Here is a 22,401-nt window from a genome sequence, read left to right on the forward strand (position 1 = left end):
TCTTTCCTTAGTTTGCACAGCACACTTTCTTACAGGAGGAATAGGATCGGTCTCAGCCTCCATGTCCTGTGTCAACACCTTTGGCCTGAGAAAGCATATATTAAGGTGAGCACTAATTATGTGATTTGGATATATTGTCAGATGAAAATATATTAGTAATTTTTGCTAATAGAACAGCTTTCTTGTAGATGAAGTGAACCACATTTAGAACAAACTGTAAAGCCACCTGTTCTTTCTAACCCTCAGTTAGCTAACATAGCAAGTTAGCTACAAATTCACTACAGACTATAAATAATTTAAGCATTGTAAAAGTATTGTCAGAGAAATAATGAAAACATATTTTACCGAAGTCATTGTTGCTAACAGAACAGCTTTCTTGTAGATGAAGTGAACCACATTTAGAGCAAACTGTAAAGCCAACTGTTCTTTCTAACCCTCAGTTAGCTAACATAGCAAGTTAGCTACAAATTGACTACAGACTATAAATACTTTAAGCATTGTAAAAGTATTGAAAGAGAAATAATGAAAACATATTTTACCGAAGTCATTGTTGCTAATAGAACAGCTTTCTTGTAGATGAAGTGAACCACATTTAGAGCAAACTGTAAAGCCAACTGTTCTTCCTAACCCTCAGTTAGCTAACATAGCAAGTTAGCTACAAATTGACTACAGACTATAAATAATTTAAGCATTGTAAATTTCTTGTCAGAGAAATAATGAAAACATATTTTACCGAAGTCATTGTTGCTAATAGAACAGCTTTCTTGTAGATGAAGTGAACCACATTTAGAGCAAACTGTAAAGCCAACTGTTCTTCCTAACCCTCAGTTGGCTAACATAGCAAGTTAGCTACAAATTGACTACAGACTATAAATAACTTTAGCCTTGTAAATATAAGCAAGGAAAATACAGATATACATATGTTTTGTATTTTTAATGTTACTGTTAACATTATTTTTAAAAATTAGGATTGCTCAGAATATGTTGGAGATATTTTCAGAGGTGAATTCAATTTAATGTAACTGTTAGCATAGCACAATGCCAATGTGATGAAAATAGTGCGTTGCTTCAGTGAATCTCATAATATCCCTAATTCCAAGAAAGTACTGCAAAATTGTATGATTTAGTATAAGACAAGGTTTTATTGTACCCGAGAGAAACCAGAGCCCATCATTTTAGCCCCAGGCTCCCTAAACCAGGCTAATTATGTTGCTCATTTAAAACCCTAAATATTTCCATTTTTATTGTCCATTGTCTTATTTAGCTAGTTCCTAAGGGAATAATGAAAATGACAGATTGATAACATAGATGAAGTGGGGTGAGAACACAGGAAGGAGTGTGTGACTTGCTGTGGGAATATTTTATTTTTATTTTTAACAAGAGGCAAAAAAAAAAATTAAGCAGGCAGTTTTTTTGTGGCTGTTATGGAAGCTCCCCCTTGTGGCTGAAAAGTGAACACCAAAATACTCCCTGCTTGGCTTTTGTATATATACCAGGGGTCTCAAACTCAATTTACTTGGGGGCCACTGGAGCTCGGGTCTGGGTGAGACTGGGCCGCATCAGGTTTTCCAAAAAAAACAAAAAAAAACGCATTTATTAAAAACAAAAAATTTAAAATAAAACTTCGCTTTGGTTCAGATTTTCTACAAGAAAAGCTCTGATAAAACATTCCACTGTTCTCAAATATCTTACTTTTTATTTTTCTACACAAAATAAGATGAAAAATAAATAAACAAATCAAGAATAAAGAAAATCAATCAATCAGTAATAAATAAATAAATAAATAAATAAAGTAATAAATATAATAATAATAGAAATTTAAGAAACCACATATAGTTGGTGGGTAGACAAATTATTTTTTCAGATTAAAATGAACAAAGCATTATTAGAGCCCTGTTGACATGACAAAACACGACTATAGTCACATTTATACTCTTTTTATTTACATATAATTACAATATAACATATTGTGCAACTGCAGGGTCTTGAGACACATGCTAACTCGCAAACTAGAGAGCTAGCGACCTAAACGGTAGCCTTCAAGTTATTTCCTTTAAACTTAAATAGCCAAAAACTTACCACTTCCACACGGATAGGGAGGATAACTAATAACAGTTATTTAACCTTTAACATGAACATTAATCAAATGTAATAATTTTTTTCTGGGTACATGATACCATACAGCATCCATATCCAACTTGCGCAGGCCACACTAACATTAAACTTTCATATCAAGGCCGGGGCCTCAAACTAGTGTCCTGCAGGCCACATTTGGCCTGCGGGCCGCGTGTTTGAGACCCCTGATATATACAGTTGAGTATATTTAAAGTAGAAAGAAAATATATACTCATGATATGTACTCATTTTGTTTCCCATATCAATCATGGCGGCCTTATGTATGTATTAAAACATGCATCAATGTGTGTATAAAGGTGGATCTAATCACATGATCCCTTTCTTTTGTGCTCCTAATTAGCATAACCTGTTGCAGGGAGGAAACAAGCTGAACATAATTAAGAGTGATACATTATATTTTTACTTGAATCTACCTCCTGCTGCTGCTCAATTTGACCTCATTATGCCCTTTGACACATTGAACGACCAAATAGGGCGAGCATCTTCCTATTGTTATCTATGAATGTGTCTAATAATTTAGTTTCCCCTGTCATGGCATCCCTCACTCTCCTGCTGTTTTCTGATGCAGATTAATGAAGCACTCCACATCCTCTGTGAAGGAGAGCAGCTGGCTGACCCATGTGACCTCTGTAAAAGCTACTAATGGATGACTAGAGGTCTACCTAATAAGGTGCTGTGTGTCCATCTTCTTCATCTAGAAGTGTTGCTTTCATGTGTGTGTATCCGCTGGCCTTTTGTGACCGTGACCAGCCAGTGAAGCTGTTTACGGCCCGAGGCTGTGCGACCAGAGCTGGTGACAGTGCGTGTGCTCGGCAGGGGACAGTATTTAGGCACTGGGAAGCACTGGAGTCATGGAGTTGTGGTGGGGGGGTGTCTTTGATTCCATAATGAGCTGTTGTGTATTGCGGAGCTGTGAGGCAACTTGATGGAGGAACAGAAGAGCATTGTATGTGTGCATGGCAGAGGACGAATTGGGTTGGGAAGCACCTCAGGGCAAACTGGATACTTTCTGACTGTCTGCATGCTTATCCATCTATCTATATTGATCTGTATCTAACTATCTAGTTCTCTATCTTTATACAAAATCTGTCTGTCTATCTAGACTCCGTACATTCTAGCAACATTTCTTTTATAACAGCATATCTTCTCAAGGGACAATACAAGAGCAATTAAACTCTTTAGAGTAGTCAGAGTACAGCTTGTATAGCGGTATATCACAAGGGGTGTACTCACTTTTGTGAGCTACTGTGCCTGGATTAAAAATAGTATCATATAGTATTCATAGATGAGTCTAATTATAATTATGTCATACTGTCATAAAGTAGTTCTTGAAACATAAATTCCTCACAACACTTGATTGCACATTAGCACTGGGAGAGTTCCATGTTTTTCTTTTTTTTAATTTACAATTTCAGTAAAGTACTTCCTGCAATGATTATTGTGTCATCAATGTAACATTACTGACACCTAGTGACCGTATGGAATTCACAATATCACAGCATCTTTGAATGCTTGTTCTGAATGTCTTGTATTTGTATTATACTTCATTTAGCCAATTTTCTGTTTGAAAATGCTTAAATTGGGCAAATAAATTGTGCTTAAATAAGCACATTTTAAAAACCGTCTCATCGCTATCCAGGAACACAGCCCACTAGCCCTAGCCAGAGGTACCAGCTTGTTGCTTGCCTTGCTGCGCAAGTGTTGAGTGACAACCATGAAGAGATTCAGAGAGAAGGTCTGAGAGAGTGTCCACACAACAGTAGCGATGGCACATTAATTTGGCTCAAAATCTGCCTTTGCTACCTCAAAATTGAGGCAAAAATATAACTCTATAGACTCCTTTGAGCTGTGGCAATGCGGCTCGTTGAAGCTGACAGTTGGGCACCTCTCTCTTCAACCACCAACGAAGATTCACAAAAGCAGGGATGCCCAAAGTACGCCTATTATGTGGACCTATAATGCTCATTTGTGGCCCTTTGTATTGAGTTGTGAACTCCTACAGAGCAGCTACACACAATAACCCGCACAGAAAGCTTTCTAGATCTTCCAGATTCTGCAGTGTTTCCATGGACTTCCTGCTCCCAACCCAAACTATCTGTTTAATTTACTCCACCCCAGCTCTAGTCACGCCCACTCCACTGTGTTTGGTCACACTCCCAAGTGCTCCCAAGGACTTCCGGGTATGTAGTTCTGTATTTACTGAGTGCAGGCAAACCTCATTATCTGACGCTTTGGCATGAAAATACAACATTCAGAGTGAAAGAAAGCTCAATAGATCCCCTTTATCAGTCATATTATAAGCAATGAGGTGTTGCGTTCAAAGACACTGTCATTTAAGTTGATTTTCTGGGATTTCAGAGCATACTTGAATGCAGCAAATTGTATTCCTCATTAATAGTTACAAAGTCAGTGATATTTTTGTTTATTTAGACCATCCATACACGCGTGATGAAGACGTTGTTTTGCTGTTTGGAGTGTCCTTGAATCCATCTCGTGGTCTGTCTCGTGACAATGAGGAGATACATATACGGTGACGGAATTGCACTGCTGTTGATGTGTCAAAATAAAGTTAGAAAAGAATGCCAGAGACTGTGTGACTCTGAAGGACGTTACACTGTGCCACCATTTGTTGCCATGTCGTAGAGCCGTGGCTTGCCATGATGCGTATGCGTTAATGTAATTTATGAAATATAGTAGTTACTGCCATTAACGTGCCATTTTTGACCGCTCTAATGTACATATATATGCCAGTTGGGAGGAGGTGTACATCTGGTTTCTTATTTTTTTGTATGTTTGTCATTCTTAAATGTATGGGATCATCAAACAAATTTAAATATAAGTCAATGACAACACAACTCAACACACAATGCTGTTTTTGAATGAAACTTTTTATTAATAAAGGAGAAAGAAATCCAAACCTATATGGCCTTTTGTGAAAAAGTGATTACATCCCATGTAATCGAAAAGAAAGTAATTGAGATCTGTCAGACAACAACAACAACCGCATCCAAAGAACTGCAGGCCTCTGTTAAGGTCGGTGTTCATGACTCCACTGGGCAAAAACAGCCTGCATGGAAGCGTTCCAAGACCAAAACCACTGTTGAACAAAAAGAACTTGTATCAATTTTGCCATCTTGATGATCCCCAAGACCTTTGGGAAAATAATCTGTGGTCTGATGAGCAAAAGGTCACATTATATCTGGTGTAAAAGTTAACAGTACAAGGTGTCAAAGTCCTAACCTGAATCCTATTGAGACCTGTGGCATGCCCTTAAAAAGGTGATTCATACTGGAAAACCCTCCAATTTGGCTAAAGTACAACGATTCTGCAAAGATGAGTAAGACTCATTGCAAGTTATCACAAATGCTTGATTGCAGTTGTTGCTGCTAAGGGTGGCCCAGCCAGTTATTAGGTACTTTTTCACATAGGTTTGGTAGGTTTGTAAGTAGGTAGTCCTGTCATAGACTCATATTTACATTTGTTTGATTATCTGAAAATTTTAAGTGTAACAAACAAGCAAAAAAAAAAAAAAAAAAACACTGTGCCATTAGCGTGGGGCCACTCACAAATGCCCCCCAGCATCCTTCAATTTTTCTGTGTATTTAGCCCTCGTGAAAAATATCAGAGTTAAATATTTAGATGTGACATTTAAGATTTGACAAGATTTGGTAAAAATGCAAATACCCCTCAGATTTAGATGACATATTGAGATAAGACTGGTACATGCACATTCCAGGCGCCATTGTGAATGTAGAATTTATGTGGGTGACAACCCCTGAGTCAAATCCATTACGCCCACAACAGTTTTGGTCTTTGCACGCTTGCCACTTCTCCCTCTGTGAGCATATCTGCATATACTGTATATAGTACATAGTAAGTATATATATACAGTGTCACATAAGTCAGTACAGCCTCATTTTGAGTAGTAAATGTCCGGCTTATATAGTAGTGTATTTACTATCTGAAAATGACAGTGTTTTTAATGTGATACCATTGGTTGTGGCCTATCACTGTGACAATGACACTGACCTGTCTGTCCTCGAACTGCCGACAAACCTCCTCACGTATTATAGAAGCACAAAGTTGCATCCATATTAAATGAATTATCTTTATTACAACACTATTGCCATGTTTTCTGAACAGTCTCACCTTTTGATCTTTTATCTTTATGTATTTTCCTGTAAGTGTTGTATACATTGCGTATATGATGCCTCTCTTGCACTGCACACTAATTTACTTACGGGTATTTAAAAAAAAATTGTCCTTAAACAATATCACACATCAGGGTGTCACAAATTGTCACATTTTGTTGGCCCAAATATCTCATCCGTCTTTCTGTCGTGTTGCCTTTCATGTCTGCCCTCTGCTCGGACAAGAAGAGTCTTTCATGTGGACGTTTTTTTTCCTCAGTACCCTCAGGCCCATTTCTTTTTCTTTCTTTGCTTTACACAGACTAATTAAATGCGGAGTGGAAGTCTGCTTCTATCTTCCACTGAAGTTTTCTGCTTACATGTTTACTCTTTTGTGATAAGTACACAAGCGACATCCAAAAGCTTTTCAACAAATAAAGTACATGTTTTAAGTTTAAAAAATCCCTTTCTAACTATTCTTAACTATGAATCCATTCTTAAAAAAAATCTCATACAACAAAGATATACTGTACACAAAGGTTTTTAATTACAATGAAAAGACTCAAAAGAGTTCACCATCTTTTATTCATACAAAAATAAATGCATACATAATTCTATATTTTTTTAAATGTCCCAAAATCAATGTGTTCTCAAAAAATAACTACACACAAAAGGCTTCTCCTTATTTTTGTAATTTGGTTGACATCTTGTTGAATTATTTAAAAAACATAAAAAAACATACATCATTTGTATCAAATACTGTATCCTTATTTGGCTCAAGGGATTATTCTTTTGATCCATAAATGATTGTCCCTTAAAAAAGGAAATAAAATAGATAGACTTTCTTTATTGTTATTGCACAATAACACAGCAGTGAAATTGCCAACGAAATGTCGTTGCCTGGCTCCCGTATAATAATAAATAATAAATAATAATGTGGAGACATCAAATATGAACAATGTACAGCGTAAAAATAACAAATAACAACAATTAAATCAGTGATTGAAAAAATAATGTCAAATTATATATAGTATACGTATATACTGTATCCTTTTTAAACGGAGACATACAACAACATTTGATCACTGTTATAGTTAAACAACTAAATTGAGTCAAACACAAGTTTTATAGGTCACATTAAGCAGCATAAAGTTACTGTACAAATATTTGACACACAATAATTATAGAAGCTTGTGTTTTTCATCTTTTAAAAAAGCAGACCTACCACATTCTGCAGGGGTGGTGTTGACTGAAGAACCACAGAAAGCAGGAGCATCAACATTGTAGCATTTTAGGAGTCATTTTAATTTACTTTCTCGTCAGCTGCTGATGTTTGCATGTGTGTTACCGGTAGCAACATGGCAAAAAATGCACTGGCCACCTTTACAAAAGATACAAAAATCATTTGTATAATGCATTTGTGGGGATGTCTGTCTGCAGCTTCTCATATGCAGAATCCAGCTAATTGCTTAATTGTTTGTTGATAGATGTAAATGTATTTAAAAGACCTTGGGTTTCTAACAATGTTTTTTATTTACTTGTAATCAAACTGAAGAAAACAGAAATAACTATCAACATGATCCAAAACTTGATAGTGCACAATAATAATAGTGTTTATACATGTTTATAAATAGGTTGCGGAATTGTAAATTACTTAGTGTTGACTCACTCTGGCAAAATAAAAATTGTATGTTAATAAGGTGCTACCATTTATAATGAAAGAACATTTGTGATTTGACTTTACTTTTAAAGTGTTCAAAGATAGTTTTTAATTGAATTAATGTTACAGTGGTTAATATTTCTTCACAGTAGAGTAGAACCTCATATGTTGAATGCCATCTGAGGATGTACGATTTGGAATTTGACCAACATTTTAGGGAAAAATTGTCCTCTATGAACTCCGATCCTTTAGCTTTCTGAAAATGTGGATCTGCTTTATGCCTGTATAATTAATTAAGATCATATCATGTTCATATCAGAACATGATATGTTATGAACATGATGATCATATCAGATCATCATGTTCATAACAATGGCGTGAGTGTGACCCTTAAACCGATTATTTCAGTTTTCATTGTTTCATTGTATTTGGCAAACAGGGTCACTATAATGACTTCTAGCATTATTAATTAGAGTGTTAACATTAATGTAGAGACTACTTTAAGGTATAACATGATATGTAAAAATCTTACTACATTTTCAGAGAAGGATTTAAAAAAGGCCATAAATGCATGGCAATTAAGCGTGCAGGCATGAATGGCTGTAGGGCACAAACGTCATAAATTTGTCCTCAATGGCACCATTGTGTGTTTGTGACGCTATCATACCCATCTTCATCACCACCATCATATTCTGTTCAACATCCGAGTCCCAGGCTAAAGACATGAAGTCTTTCTTTCTCTCCACTGATGATCCCCAACCCTTGTTAGCCCCCTTACACCCCAAAACATTTCTAAATGTGCTTCTTTGTCTACTTGTTGTTCTGCTCGGCCATTGGGGAAAAAAAAAAGAACTTAGTAGCAAATAGATGCGAACGCAGCAACAGCATCAGCCGATTCCAAACAATAGTCCATTCATGGTGCCCTCCAATGCAATGATGATCGCGCTCTGGCCTGCACCAGCCTCCACAGCTGCACTGGAATGTGGTCCAACAAGTTCTACCCCCCCCCCACCCCACCCCACTCCCCCCTACAGCCTCCTCCATCGCTACCATGGCCACCACATCACCAGTGCTGCCACCATTGCAACCCAAGTCCCTTTCTCCCCCCCTCTAAAAAGGAGGCAAGAAACTAGAAGGAGGAGGAGGGAGCTGGAGGGTTGAGGGTGGTGGGGAGCACAAAGAGAGGATTCATAGTGGGTCACATACACTTGCAGAGAAAAAAGAGGGGGACCCATTTAGGAGAAGTGCAGCTGCACTAATTCATCGGGTGAAACTAGGAGGAGGAAAAAAAAGGAGTGGCAGAGGTCAGAAAGCAGGATCATTTTTTATTCGTCTCGCTGAAACATCTCCAATCTATGAACACCTGCATCCCTCGCTTTCTTCACGTAAAAAAAAAAGAAAAGAAGCAAGATCCTGGGCCTCATCCACGTGTCACCATCTTATGACCCGTTCCCAGTGTGACCCTTGTTTTTCATAGCTCGTAACAGCCCACACATCCAGATGACATCAGGCCCTCGAGCCACTGTGTCATCCTCAATCATACATCGGTCACAAAAACATTCTCAGTATGTGTTGTTGGATGAATTACAGTACAGTACAGTCCAAGTATTTTCATCACATCATGCTTTTTTTCATTATTTCATAGGAATAGTTTGGTATTCCCAATGCTCAGATTGACTGGTTTCTGCACAAGCCCAGCAAGTCTTGTTTCTGGGGATTTGACCACATTCCCTTGATTAACTAATAGGCAGGAAAAATGTATTGTTGTCTTTGAAGGTTCTGAACTGCTGTTTTGGCATTAGCATGGAATAGGATGGAATGAAATATTAATATTTTGATGTATCTGTCACTAACATCAAATATCAAAATGATGCAGTATATGCAGCCCTCAATGATGAGTACCATAGATGACACTACATATTGCTAACTGTTGTTTGCATTATGCTCTTACAAAATACTTGTAAAGCCAGGAAACAATCATTAATCCGTTCCAAAAGGATAATAATTATAGTTTTCAATTCAAAACACAATTCAAAATATATGTACATATAAATGACAGATTAAATTGAAGAATAATCGTTTAAAGTACTCATGACACCAAAAAGTTTGAAAAAACAAAAAAAAGTACTCATTTAATAAAACATTTTGTCATACTTCTGTCATTGATTAAAAAGAAATAACAACTGTGAAATGAAGTGGTGATTTTTGTCACACCCTCCAGAGTGTGAGACAGGGCATCTTGACCAGAACACGTTCCAGGAACCCGATTCAAACATGCAGTCATGAGCTCACAGCAAAGACTAGAAATTGATATGTTATGTAAATAACACAATAATTACATTCACTTGTTGTCAACATCTTTGAGCATACTGTAGTTGTTATAACCATGATTAACACACACACAAAAACGGCCACAAGTCAGTAAGTGACTGCAAAATGAAAAAAAAACATGGAGTCGAGATCACTCCTTATTTAGCCTTGGGATGGATCCCAATACTATTTTTTTAAGATTCCCAAAATAGACCTAGTCAAAAATATGGATTCACTACAAATGACTGCAAGCTAGGCTAGAAAGAGGATCCATGTTTTGCAAGCAATTCACAAAACACTTACGAGTGACACCGGCAACCAAATGCAAACAAGCACAGCCAAGAAAACATGCAAAGAAAGTGACATCTCCACGATAATAATAACATGAACTAATGTTGTGTTGTCAGGGGGATGATATATTTTTTACTGGCAGTGATAGCTACAACAGATCACTTTGCTTCAGTTAGGAATCCACACTGCATTAGCTGCCAGCACTAAGCTGCTACCAGTAGAAATGTGAATTGACTTGCTGCCACCTTGGCATGCTTTTCCACGGTATAACGTCTTGTGGGTTGTTATTTCCATCTGCAGGGCAGTGTGAAAACATGTGTCCCACAAAGTTTACCGATCACCTGACAAGGCGAATGTGAACAAGCTTAAAGCAACAGGCTCAACGAGCAAGCGTACTATTTAAAAACATTTACAGTATGACAAGCCGAAAATTAACCAAAACAACATTGTAGTAAATCAGAACTTCCGGGTAGGTCCATCTGGCTTAGATGTTACAGATACAGATAGATACTCTGCATGTTCCAGACCAGATTTTTCTTAAATGGTTAAAATTTCAATATTCACGTGCACATCCAACACAGGGAATACTGGATGCCTTTCAATGTTACTTTTCATAATAAATAACAAAACTAAGTAACAAGATTACGTTAATATGACAACAACCTTTATTGAAGGAAACATTGTGAATCGCCACCTAATTGTGGTGGAGGAGTTTGAGTGCCCGAGTGATCCTAGGAGCTATGTTGTTGTCTGGGGCTATATGCCCTGGTAGGGTCTCAAGGCAAACAGGTCCTAGGTAACGGGCCAGACCAGGAGGAATTCAGAAGATACTGCACAGATACTGGGGCCTCACCCTAAAGCCAGTCTGGGGTAGGGGCTTTCTTGCAGGCGAGTGTCTGATGGCTGGGACTTCACCCGTGGGACCCGGCTGAGCCCAGCCCGAAGAAGCCACGCGGTATCTCCCCATAAGCATAAAGGTCTGGTGCAATGTGTTTTGAGTGGAGGTTGAGAGCGGGCGCCTGGGTGACCTGGTCTTCAGCGGCCAAAATATGGTTCTTGGGACATGGAATGTCACTTATACTATGGTGGGGAAGGAGCCCAAACTTTTGCGAGAGGTTGAGACATTCCGACAAGATATAGTCGGACTCACCTCAACCCACAGTTTGGGTTCTGGAACCAAACTCATGGAGAGGGCTGGACCTTGTTCCACTCAGGAGTTGTTGCAAGGGAGAAGCAGCGAGCCCCTGAGACATAGGGTGAGGAGCTCAGAGTAGAGGTGCTGCTCCTTCACATTTAGAAGAGCTAGTTGAGGATGCCTGGTAAGGTGTACCGAGCATGCCCAGCCAGGAGAAGGTCCAGAGGCAGACCTAGAACACGCTGGAGGGATTTTGTCTCTCAGCTACCCTGGGAACACCTTGGTATTCTCCCGGTGGAACTGGAGGAGGTGGCTTGGGACTGGGAAGCCTGGGCTTCCCTACTAAGACTGCTGCAACCACAACCCAGATCCTGCTAAGCGGAGGAAAATGGATGAATGGAAGCACACACAGAGTTCGGTAGTGGGAGGGGGGAGCAGACTTTCTTCACAGATTGAACCTACAAAACGCATGGATGCTTTGTTTGGGTTTGCCGTACAATAACCAAAACATCATTTTCACTGAAAACCGAATCTTGTGAAAACCAAGGTTCCACTGCAATAAAAGTTATATGACAATATTGTAAACTATCACAATATTATTGTATCGCAAGCTTTCCTGTAAGATTTACTTGAGGATTTGCTCCCCTAATATAGGTTGCAATAATATTGTTGTGTTATCTGACGTTGTGACGTTGTGAAGACTGAATCAACAGCACATCTATTGCATGTAGCCAAATGGTGCGCTATATTTTGCTGATTGCTTAAGTTGCTTAACTGTAAGACATGAAACCCCAATCACCAATTGAAACGATGAATTAATGACTTTCTCTACTTTAAATACCCTTTGAATAGAATGGGACAACCTCTCTGAATGTTCTGAACTCCTCTTTTGAGCAGCGTGGAGGCGATTGCCAAATGATTGCAGATGTTTTGTTATGTCATGGCTGCTGAATACAGTATATCGTAAGTTACTTAACTGCCAACCCAACCCATATTCTATGAAGCTTATCCTCACTAGGGTCGTGGGGGTATGCTGGAGCCTATCCCAGCTGTCTTCGGGCGAGAGGCGAGGTACACCCTGGACTGGTCGCCAGCCAATCACAGGGCACATATAGACAAACAAGCATTCACACTCACATTCATACCTAAAAAAAAAAACAACAACAACAGAGACCTGAACCCAGATCTTCCAGATCTCCTGACTAACTCCTGGCTAACCACTAGGCCACTGTGCGGCTCATGAATACACCTTCATATAAAATATAATAAGGTATATAATACTGTCTATGTTTTAGGACATTATTCACTAATAATAAATCGTATTAGTAAAAACTGCAATATTAACAAAAGCGGAATGGAAGAGCCATAATTTAATGTGTGAACAAAAAGGTAACATATGTCCAGCTTTGGTAAAAACATAGTATTGGTCATAATGTTTGGTTTTGACTGAGAAGTATTCATATAACAATAGCTTTATTATTTTGCTTGTAGTTTTATTCTGCATTTCTACATTTCCCCATAATATTGCTGTATTGTATCAGATAACCAAAATGAAAAACTACAACCATGGCACCATGTCAATCAGTCAGTCAGTCAGCATTGTTATGATGAATTTGCAGCTCTCATTGGACTAGGTGAGTGTATCCCCTGACTGCAACCTGATTACACACACTAAAAAAAAGGGTTTTCCATTATTTGATGTGCACCTGAGGAGTGACCTTTTGACCTTCAGGCAGATCATGAGACCTCGTCATTCCATCTCCCCTCTCCCTTTCTCCTCCCCCCCAGGAGCAGCAAGACACAGACTCTTGTGACACAGTAATGGTGTGTGTGTGTGTGCCGATATGGAGAGGCCCATTACTGCAGTCACATGGCAGGTTAGTGCAGACACTGATGCACCATGTGAGCCCTATTTTCCATTTTCCCTAGTTACTGCCACCACCACCACTCCCTCAGGGGCCCTGAACAACCATCTCACACAGGCATTTGGGTCACGGGTAAGCTGGAGCCTATCCCAAATGACTCCAGGCAAGAGGCAGCAAGGGGGGTCACCAGTCATGAACATCCAAACTCAACACACAGGGATGCCTAAATGAAGATTTAAACCCTCCATATCCTGACTGTGGGGTCAACATGCTAACCACTCATTCACCTTGAGGCTGTTTAAAATACATAAAGATCGTTTTAAAAATCATGTTATTGACTTGGCCATGTTGAGCTAAGATCACGTTACTATGTTATTACTTTAACTGGGCTGAGCTTAGCTAACTTCAGTTTACGGTACAGGTGTACAGTATTTTTAATAATTATGTTTAATTGTGTTTTTTTGTTGCGTTTATTTTATTGTCATGAACCTTTAGCTGAACTAGCCTGAGCTATGGTATGTCACATTGTCGATTTAGTGTATCGGGGTTGAGCTAAAACGAATTTAGTTCAGTTTACACTGACAAGAATGGAGGCCAGTAACTGCACATTGTTAAAATGATCAGCTTTAAACTTTTGGGGAAATTTTGCCCATCATTCACAACCCTTATGTCAAACATGAACACATTCCTTCCCCTTTTCAGTGCGAGAAAATGAGTTAATATGAGCTAGCACGCGGTGAATGCTTATCTCGTGCCCCAGACATTATGAATGTAGCAAAATCAGTCTGAATAAATATAAATTTGTTCATCATTTCACATTATTCTATGACGATGTCATGTATATGGACATTGATATTAACATTGTAGTAAATGACACAAACCTTAATGAATGAACTTGTATTGATTTGCTTATAACATTCCCTTTTAAAGTAGTCTAATATTTAATGATGAAAGCATTATGGGTGTAACTTTATTACTTTACTTATTACAAACCAGGCTTTTTTTACCATCACTTTTATATGCTGCTTTTGCTGGGTTTTCTTTAAAAAATTTTCCCTTTTAGAAGAAGGCCAATAAAAGGGATATGTGGGCTGCAAGTGACCCCAGGGCCAGACTTTGGACACCCTTAATCTAGTGTCCAGGGTCTACCCCTCCTCTTTCCTAAACTCAGTCACCGGAAAAGGTAAGTGGAGGTATATGGATGAGTTGAGAAGAGTTACATTATGTTAAGTTTACTTTGTTTAATTTAGTTTATCTTAATTTAGATGCAGATTAGAGTTACTTTTGTCTCTTGTCATGAAATTTAAGTTAAACTTATAATTTAAGTTTATTTAAAGCGTTTAGCTTTGATGGGTGGAATTTCTTATATGATAGTGGTGAATTTATATTTTACACTTGTTAAAAGAACATGGCCTTAAGTTTGAGTAGTCGAGTTTGATTTATTTAATTTCGATTCTGTTACATTATGTGTTGTTTAGATCTGGCAAGATAAGAGTTTATGTATAGTTTAGTTTCATTCAGTATACTTGGATTTTTTTTATATGATTTGGACGTGTAATGCTTATCACATGTAATATTATTTTCACAAACAAATGCATTTTAAAGGTCTGTGTTACAGCTTGACAAACAACAACCTGCAGGCTAAGATAAAAAAAAAACATGTCATCTTCTGTCAAACTGGTTATTTTTTATTTCTGGGAATTGAAATGATAATATAAACGTGTTAAGCCGTGTTTTTTTTTAAATGCAACAAAAAAAGTCATAATAATGTATGCACATTTAAAGTCTGACATGTATTGCTATATTTTAGTATGGGTTTTGGTTTTTTTGCGAATTTTGAGGATGTTATTTTAATACATTCTGAACGAAAGTGGTGAAAGAAATTGAAAAAATGAAACAAATAAAGGCCTACGTTACGAAAAAAGGAGATAGGCCGTTTATCAACATTTACCAGAATCACTTATAGGATGCTGGGGGGAAAAATAAAAATGAACAACAATGCATTCGATCACTGCACTTTTTCTATTTTAGTAGCGTACACCTAAATATTTCTGAACATTTCACATTTTTGAATACTTTCCACAATTTCAAATAATAGTGCCATAATAGTGAATTGATGCAAATAAACATCCTCACATGATGAAGCTGCAGGACAGAAACGAATTAAAACTCCTATTAACGAATTGCTGTTTTAAAAAAAAGGCACATGGAGCCACGCTGACGTCATTTCAAATAGTAAATAAATGACTTCCACTTCATGACAAATGCAATTACAGCGAGCACAGACCCCCAACTTGCTCCCTGGGGGTCGCGCACATCCAAGTGCATTAAGTCAACTTCTCTGCGCAAAACCGCAAGCTTCCTCCCTCGTGCACTGCTCCAACTCAACCTAACAAGGGCAATCACATACACTTTAACACGCAAACAAAATACAACACTCACTTCCAGGCCTTGCATGGTCCGATGATACCAGTTGATCGATGGGGTGCAGGCTGAATCCCCCCGCACCCCACACCCTCCCCCCCCCCACCCCCTGCATCCCTCACCTTTTAAAACCAAACCTCTTCACTCCACTGTCATTATAAATCCAGGTGATGCGCGAAAAGAAAGATAAATGTGCAAAAAAAGAAGTGTCGCAGAGTGAGGCAAGAGACATCCAGTCATGCTGAGGAGGATTTTCTGTGTGCACGACCAGTGTCAACGCCCGGACATAAGGGGAGAAAGACGCACACATCGCTCTCTGTTATCATTTTTTTTCATGTTTGCAGCACAAAACTGCTTTTTGTTCCCCATTTTTTCATTTACGAGGGTTAATGGATAGAGGCTTGGGCGTTTGATCACATGGCTACAATTCACCTGAGATGCAGACAAAGAAAGCAAAGAAAGAAGAAGCGAGAGCCATGAGAGAGGGCCGAGGGGACACAAGATTCATTGTTGCAGTGGCTAGCTGCGTCGCCTGCGTGCGTGCGTGTGTACGTGCGTGAGAGTGCGTGTGCGCTCCCTGACTCACGCAGGCCGTGCTTTATCTGCACAAATTGTGGCCTTAAAGCGTGTACAAATCCTCCATCACGCTGAGACTTACAGCATCAGTTTCGCTCTGCGTGCAGGAACAGGAACATTCCAATTAAATCAATTCCTATGTAAAATCCCCGCAGTTACTTATGTGATCACCCCCGTCAGCACCGGAATCTATAAATACACTACTAACATTGTGGTATAGTTGCTTCCAACCATGCCTAACAAACTTATATTAAAGAAGTCAGGAGTTTACACTGACGTGATTCAACATGCCCAAAGGGGAATACGTGTTTCTGTATTCAATATTAGCTTGACACTTTGTAATAAAGACAGAAAATAATACCTAATGTGTAATAATAGATGGATAGGTGATGTCCTAATATAAACAAGAAATACATCTTACCTTGTAAACAACACTTTCTTTACTTGAGTTCTCTACTCAATCACTTCCGTAAAAAACGTCGTTTGTTGTCTGTGCATACCAGTGTTTTAAATGACATTTTAGGGGACATTTAACATTTGTTTTTTTTAATAATACATATCTAATAATAAATATCTGTATATGCCCATGTGCATACATGCATATATTAGATTAGATTAGATTCAACTTATTGTTATTGCTCATGTCACTGGGCAACAAAATGCAGTTAGCATCCAACCAGAAGTGCAATTTTATAAGTACCTTAATAGTAAGTAAATGCAGAAAAAAATGGACAGATCTACAAACTAAACAGGCTATGACTATAATACAGTGAGAATATGTACAGGGATATAAATGATTATAATATGGCTATTGCAGATTATATATATATATATATATATATATATATATATATATATATATATATATATATATATATATATATATATATATATATATATATATATATATATATATATATATATATATATATAATATATGCAGCATATAATTACATATATCTCAGCTTTTATGCAGCACCTTTACCTGCATTCAAACCCATCCATTCGTTTTTTTTTTAATTATGAAAATATACGAAAGATCACTTCTTTCTCATGCAATACGTGTATCTACAATCTGAAGCAATGCATATTGAATTGACATTAATAACAGGACTAGTGTGGACAGTTCCACACTCATTTATTTGTCATTTTTAATAACGTATGTTAATTGTGAGACCTGTAATTCAACATTTCCTCCATGACGCCCAATCAAAACAGAGAACCCTCCTTTTGGAGGTATTTTAACCCCCCCTCCCTTCTGATTTAATGTGGCCGCAAGAAGGTAATAAGTCAGTAGATGATTGTTTATTTGTTTGATGCAGCGTGTCAACACTTGCAACAAAGCTGGCCTTCTCCTTGCCTCTAAATGGGCCCACTGTGGAGTCATTTAAAGCGACTGTGATGTCAAATCTCACCTCTTCACTGTTGGAATTGCTGCAGCGATTTTACATACAGGCCGGTATGAAACGCCATCCTTTGCTCTTTGTCCAATCGGCGAGCAGCCGTGCGAGGTGAGAGCCAATCAGAGAATCAGGGTTGCGCAAGGGGCGGGGTTGACTGTGTGCTGGAATGCTGCCTCTCTGGGAATGTTTTCTACTTTCAATCTCTACTTTTTTTTTCTCTCCCTCTCGCAGTCCTTCTCACAAGGCGCTCTTTAAGCTCCGGTGTCGCCACACAGAGCAGCCATTCATCGGCTCCACGGCCAGCACCACACACACTCCCATGTTGAACCACTGCACGGCTAAATTGGTAAGTTATGTCTTTTTTTATAATATTGAAATAAATAAGACTTATAGTGCTAAATGATATTGATCTACCAGTTGATATTTTCCCGATTTCATTAAATGTGTATTATTTGCATTCGTTCAAATAGTCAGTTTCCATCAACAAGTACTATGGACACTAATTCAAATGTTATATAGACGTATAATTAGCTTCTCATATGTTCTTCCGCAGGTGTAGCAGATTCCCATGCGTAAAAAGGATCTGGACAATTTTACGCATCAGTATGGCTTTGTATTAAATAGTTTCTCATAACAGGGAGCTTCACAGACGTCCATAAAAATATCTTTTTAATTACTTACTACTTTCCAACTCATTGTGAAGTGTTAAAAAGTAATTTTAAAAAATGTCCGGAGAGGAGCACAGCTTGTCTGAAGCGGAGCTGAGCCCCGGAGGCTCGGACGACGCTCACTCCCTATCCCCGTCCCATGCCGGAGCACCACCCGGCCACGACTCACCTCTAACCGGGCCTGCGTCTCACCTGACGGCGCTCTGCGTAGCGGAGGGCAGCAGAGATGACAGGTCCGTGGTGAAGTCGGAGGAGGAGGACGATCGATTCCCCATCGGCATCCGGGAGGCGGTGAGTCAGGTTCTGGACGGCTACGACTGGACTCTCGTGCCCATGCCGGTGCGCGTAAACAACGGAAACAAAGCCAAGCCTCACGTCAAGCGTCCCATGAACGCCTTCATGGTGTGGGCCCAGGCGGCCAGGAGGAAGCTGGCCGACCAGTACCCCCACCTGCACAACGCTGAGCTGAGCAAGACCCTTGGCAAACTGTGGAGGTTTGTGAAAGAACACAGTAGCCATACAGTAGCACTTCATTTCCTGTGCAATTTGCGCCAAAAACGAGGAAACGATGAGGCCAGATTGGTGGACGCAAAAAGACAAACAGCCAACTAAGCTTGTTGATTGTATGAGCCCGTTTAATTTGTGCTTCAATTACGCATGCGTCTCCATTTACGCACGGCGCCAACGCGTCTTATTTGCACACATTTCCAACATCCACATTAACTCGGGGGTCTTACGAGAGTAAAAATCGCTCCTTGTTTTCCTTCCTGCAGACTGCTCAACGAGAGTGACAAGAGGCCATTCATCGAGGAGGCGGAGAGGCTGAGGAAACAGCACAAGAAGGACTACCCGGAGTACAAGTACCAGCCCCGGAGACGCAAAAACGGCAAACTCACGCCTGCTAATGAGTCAGACAGCCCGGGGGAAGAAGGGGCCAGCCACTCCCAGTCACACTACAAGAGCCTGCATCTGGAGCACAGTGGCGGCGCCGGTTCCCCTCTGGGCGAATTGCACCACCATCACCACCATCATCACCATCACTCTGCTAGTAGGTGGCACTCCATCTTAGTAGACTAGTGTGGGGATTTGGCTAACATTTGGGGGGGTGTCAAAATCAGGCAAAAACTCTCCACTTCTGCCTTGTTGACATAAACAGGAAGTGCAGTGTCAGTAGACATGACAGTATACATCTACCAAACCGATTTATTGGATCCATCCACCAATCTAGTCATTATTAATTAACCATATCCTTTATGTAGATACATCACATTAATTTGCTGCTTTTTTTCCATCCAGGTCAGGGTCACAGCCCCCCCACACCCCCTACCACCCCAAAGACAGAGCTCCAGTCAGGCAAATTGTCAGACAGCAAAAGGGAGGGAGCGACCGGAGCATCAGGGGGATCCAGGGGAGCCCTCGGTGGAGGGGGAGAAGGGGTGTCCAGCGGTACTTCGTCAACCAGCTCTAAGCCCCACATCGATTTTGGCACTATGGATATTGGAGAGATCAGCCACGAGGTGATGGCCAACATCGACTTTGACGTCAACGAGTTTGACCAGTACTTGCCCCCCAACGGCCACCCCCAGGGCACACCCGGAACGCCCGCTTCGGGATCATCTGCTTCATCCTACGCCTATGCCCTGGCCGCAGCGAGTGGCCACTCGGCCTGGCTCTCCAAGCAGCAGCAGCAGCAGCCTCAGGCCTCGCCATCGTCCTCTGACCCGTCCAAGCCCCAGATCAAAAGCGAGTCAGCGACTGCGAGCCACTACGCCGAGACCTCGTCGTCGCCCTCCTCGGGGACTCACGTCACTTACACCCCGCTCAGCCTCCCTCACTACGGCTCCGCTTTCCCCTCGCTGGCCTCCAGAGCTCAGTTTGAGTACGGAGACCACCAGGCGCCTGGGGCATACTATGCCCACTCCAGTCAAGCCCCTGGGCTGTATTCAGCCTTCTCCTACATGGGGCCTACACAGAGGCCTCTGTACACCACCATAGGAGACCCTTCCAGCGTCGCTCCCTCCCACAGTCCCACACACTGGGAGCAGCCTGTTTACACCACACTCACAAGACCCTGAGGGGAGGGGTGGAGAGGTGGAGTCGAGGGAGATATGGGAAGCGTGTGAGAGGATCTGTTTGCTAGAGTGTGTAATTGCTTTGCCTGATGTGTATGCGTATGTATGTCCATGACCATATTGTTGTAAAATTAGAGGTTTTTACTTTTTTAGCTGATAAAATGCATCCATGGGGGAGGGGGGGGGGCACGCTCAGTGTGGGTCTGCAGCCAATCATAAAAATACATTTAGAAAATGAGTGCCATCAGGAATGTATGACTGAAGATGTACAGCAAGTGGAGAGGAATGAATCAATGTTATGTAGATATCTCATCAAGGTTCACACTGACATCATCCCATTTATTAACCAAACTAAAGGAGACTTTTTGGATTGATTTGTGTTATTTTATATGAGTAGTATTGTTATGGTAGAGTGTAACTTTATTGTGACTGACATTATAACACTTACACAGCTTCACCACTGCTCCGGGAGTACAATGCTCCTTTAAGGGTTCTTTTCAGTGGCCAGCTAATTGCGACCTAATTTCTCTGTAGATAACAATTGTCCGTCTCTGTGTGTCTTGTTCTTTACTACTTTTGCTGATCTGAAGCATTTATGGGAACAATATAGGAATATGAGAGGGAAAGAGAGCTCTTAAAAAAAAAGATATTTCAGCTTTTTTGCTCCGTCTTTGACACTTTACCTCAACTGTCATTGTCATTTTGTGCCATTAGCAGAGGAAAAACTCCACTTTCCATGAACTATTTTGCTTTTTTTCCTTGCTTTTTAACGATTTGCTGATTCACATTTGAGTTCTAACGTGTTGTAATGAACTATAGTACAAAGTCTCAATCAAATCCCTTAAGATAATTGGCCAGCTTTGGGTCCTACTTAAGGATTATGTGGAATCACATGTATGGTTGTTCTGCATGTGTTCTACTTCACGGTTTCTCCTATAGAGCAGCCCAAAACAGGCTTCCTCTCGGGCAATGTGAATAATAGACATTACCATGGGTTTTACCTTTTCTATATAATGCATAGTTTATCGTTGTATACTGACCTTCTTACCATGCAGTTACTGTTTGTTATGTTAATGATGTCACACCTATTGCTTCCTCCATTTTTGTATAATTCCGAATAGTTTTGTAAAGTGTTGCCATATATTGAATATTTTGCTTCCTTACAAGAAAAAGCAATGTTGAAATATTGTTGTCATCTATTAAATCACCTTATTTATAAAAAAATACGTAAGGAATTTTCTTCATTATTGCATTGCACATGTAGAATATACATTTTATATTTCATGCAGTAGCAAAGTAAATTAAAAGCACGCTGCTGACGTGTGAACTGTAATAATAACACAATCAGTGCCCCAGCAACCTAAGCTGTTTAGTGCGTTTGTGTGCACAGTAGGCTACATTTGAAGACTAATTCCTCGATTTAATCGGCTGGGGACTGTGTTTTACTGCAAAAAAAGACAAAGAGAGTCTTTCAGCGAGTGAGAAGGCTAGAAAGCAAGAGAAAGGGAGAGTGTTAAGAGTCCAGAAAGCAGGCCAATTTCAGTCCAGTAATGGCTTTCCTCTCACGCTGCCCTCTCCTCTCCACCTGAATAAATGCATGTCTGACAAAATTAACTTAAATGGACCTTCACTGGGGGGGACTTCAGATGCATTTTGTCCAATGCCTACAAGCAAGTTAATAGGACTGTATGCAGGGGGGTTCTCTAGCTTCCTAGAGGGCGCTAACATTTG

The 22,401-nt window shown here is 39.9% G+C and overlaps 1 protein-coding gene across 2 annotated transcripts; it reads left to right on the forward strand.

Annotated features, from left to right (window-relative positions):
* The first annotated feature begins 27 nt into the window (after nt 1-27).
* Nucleotides 28-21,869, forward strand: LOC131101410 (transcription factor Sox-10-like). 2 transcript variants are annotated; one of them, XM_058046519.1, is made up of 6 exons: nt 28-105; nt 2,705-2,806; nt 18,162-18,276; nt 18,484-19,092; nt 19,372-19,646; nt 19,895-21,869. In XM_058046519.1, exons 4-6 carry the CDS (start codon nt 18,656-18,658, stop codon nt 20,671-20,673), a joined length of 1,491 nt encoding a protein of 496 aa, XP_057902502.1. In that variant the 5' UTR covers nt 28-105; nt 2,705-2,806; nt 18,162-18,276; nt 18,484-18,655; the 3' UTR covers nt 20,674-21,869. The 2 variants fall into 2 exon arrangements, with proteins under 2 accessions (XP_057902502.1, XP_057902511.1); XM_058046528.1 differs by lacking the exons at nt 28-105; nt 2,705-2,806 and adding an exon at nt 11,463-13,539.
* Nucleotides 21,870-22,401: the final 532 nt, after the last annotated feature.

The sequence above is a fragment of the Doryrhamphus excisus genome, chromosome 1 (assembly GCF_030265055.1).
Source record: "Doryrhamphus excisus isolate RoL2022-K1 chromosome 1, RoL_Dexc_1.0, whole genome shotgun sequence".
Taxonomy (NCBI): domain Eukaryota; kingdom Metazoa; phylum Chordata; class Actinopteri; order Syngnathiformes; family Syngnathidae; genus Doryrhamphus; species Doryrhamphus excisus.

Bases quoted from the DNA above. Each gene is read 5' to 3' on its own strand.
- LOC131101410 (XM_058046519.1), top strand. From the start codon at position 18,656: ATGTCCGGAGAGGAGCACAGCTTGTCTGAAGCGGAGCTGAGCCCCGGA. The intron at 19,093-19,371 runs GTTTGTGAAAGA...TCCTTCCTGCAG, and splicing joins ACCCTTGGCAAACTGTGGAG to ACTGCTCAACGAGAGTGACA. The intron at 19,647-19,894 runs GTAGGTGGCACT...TTTTCCATCCAG, and splicing joins TCATCACCATCACTCTGCTA to GTCAGGGTCACAGCCCCCCC.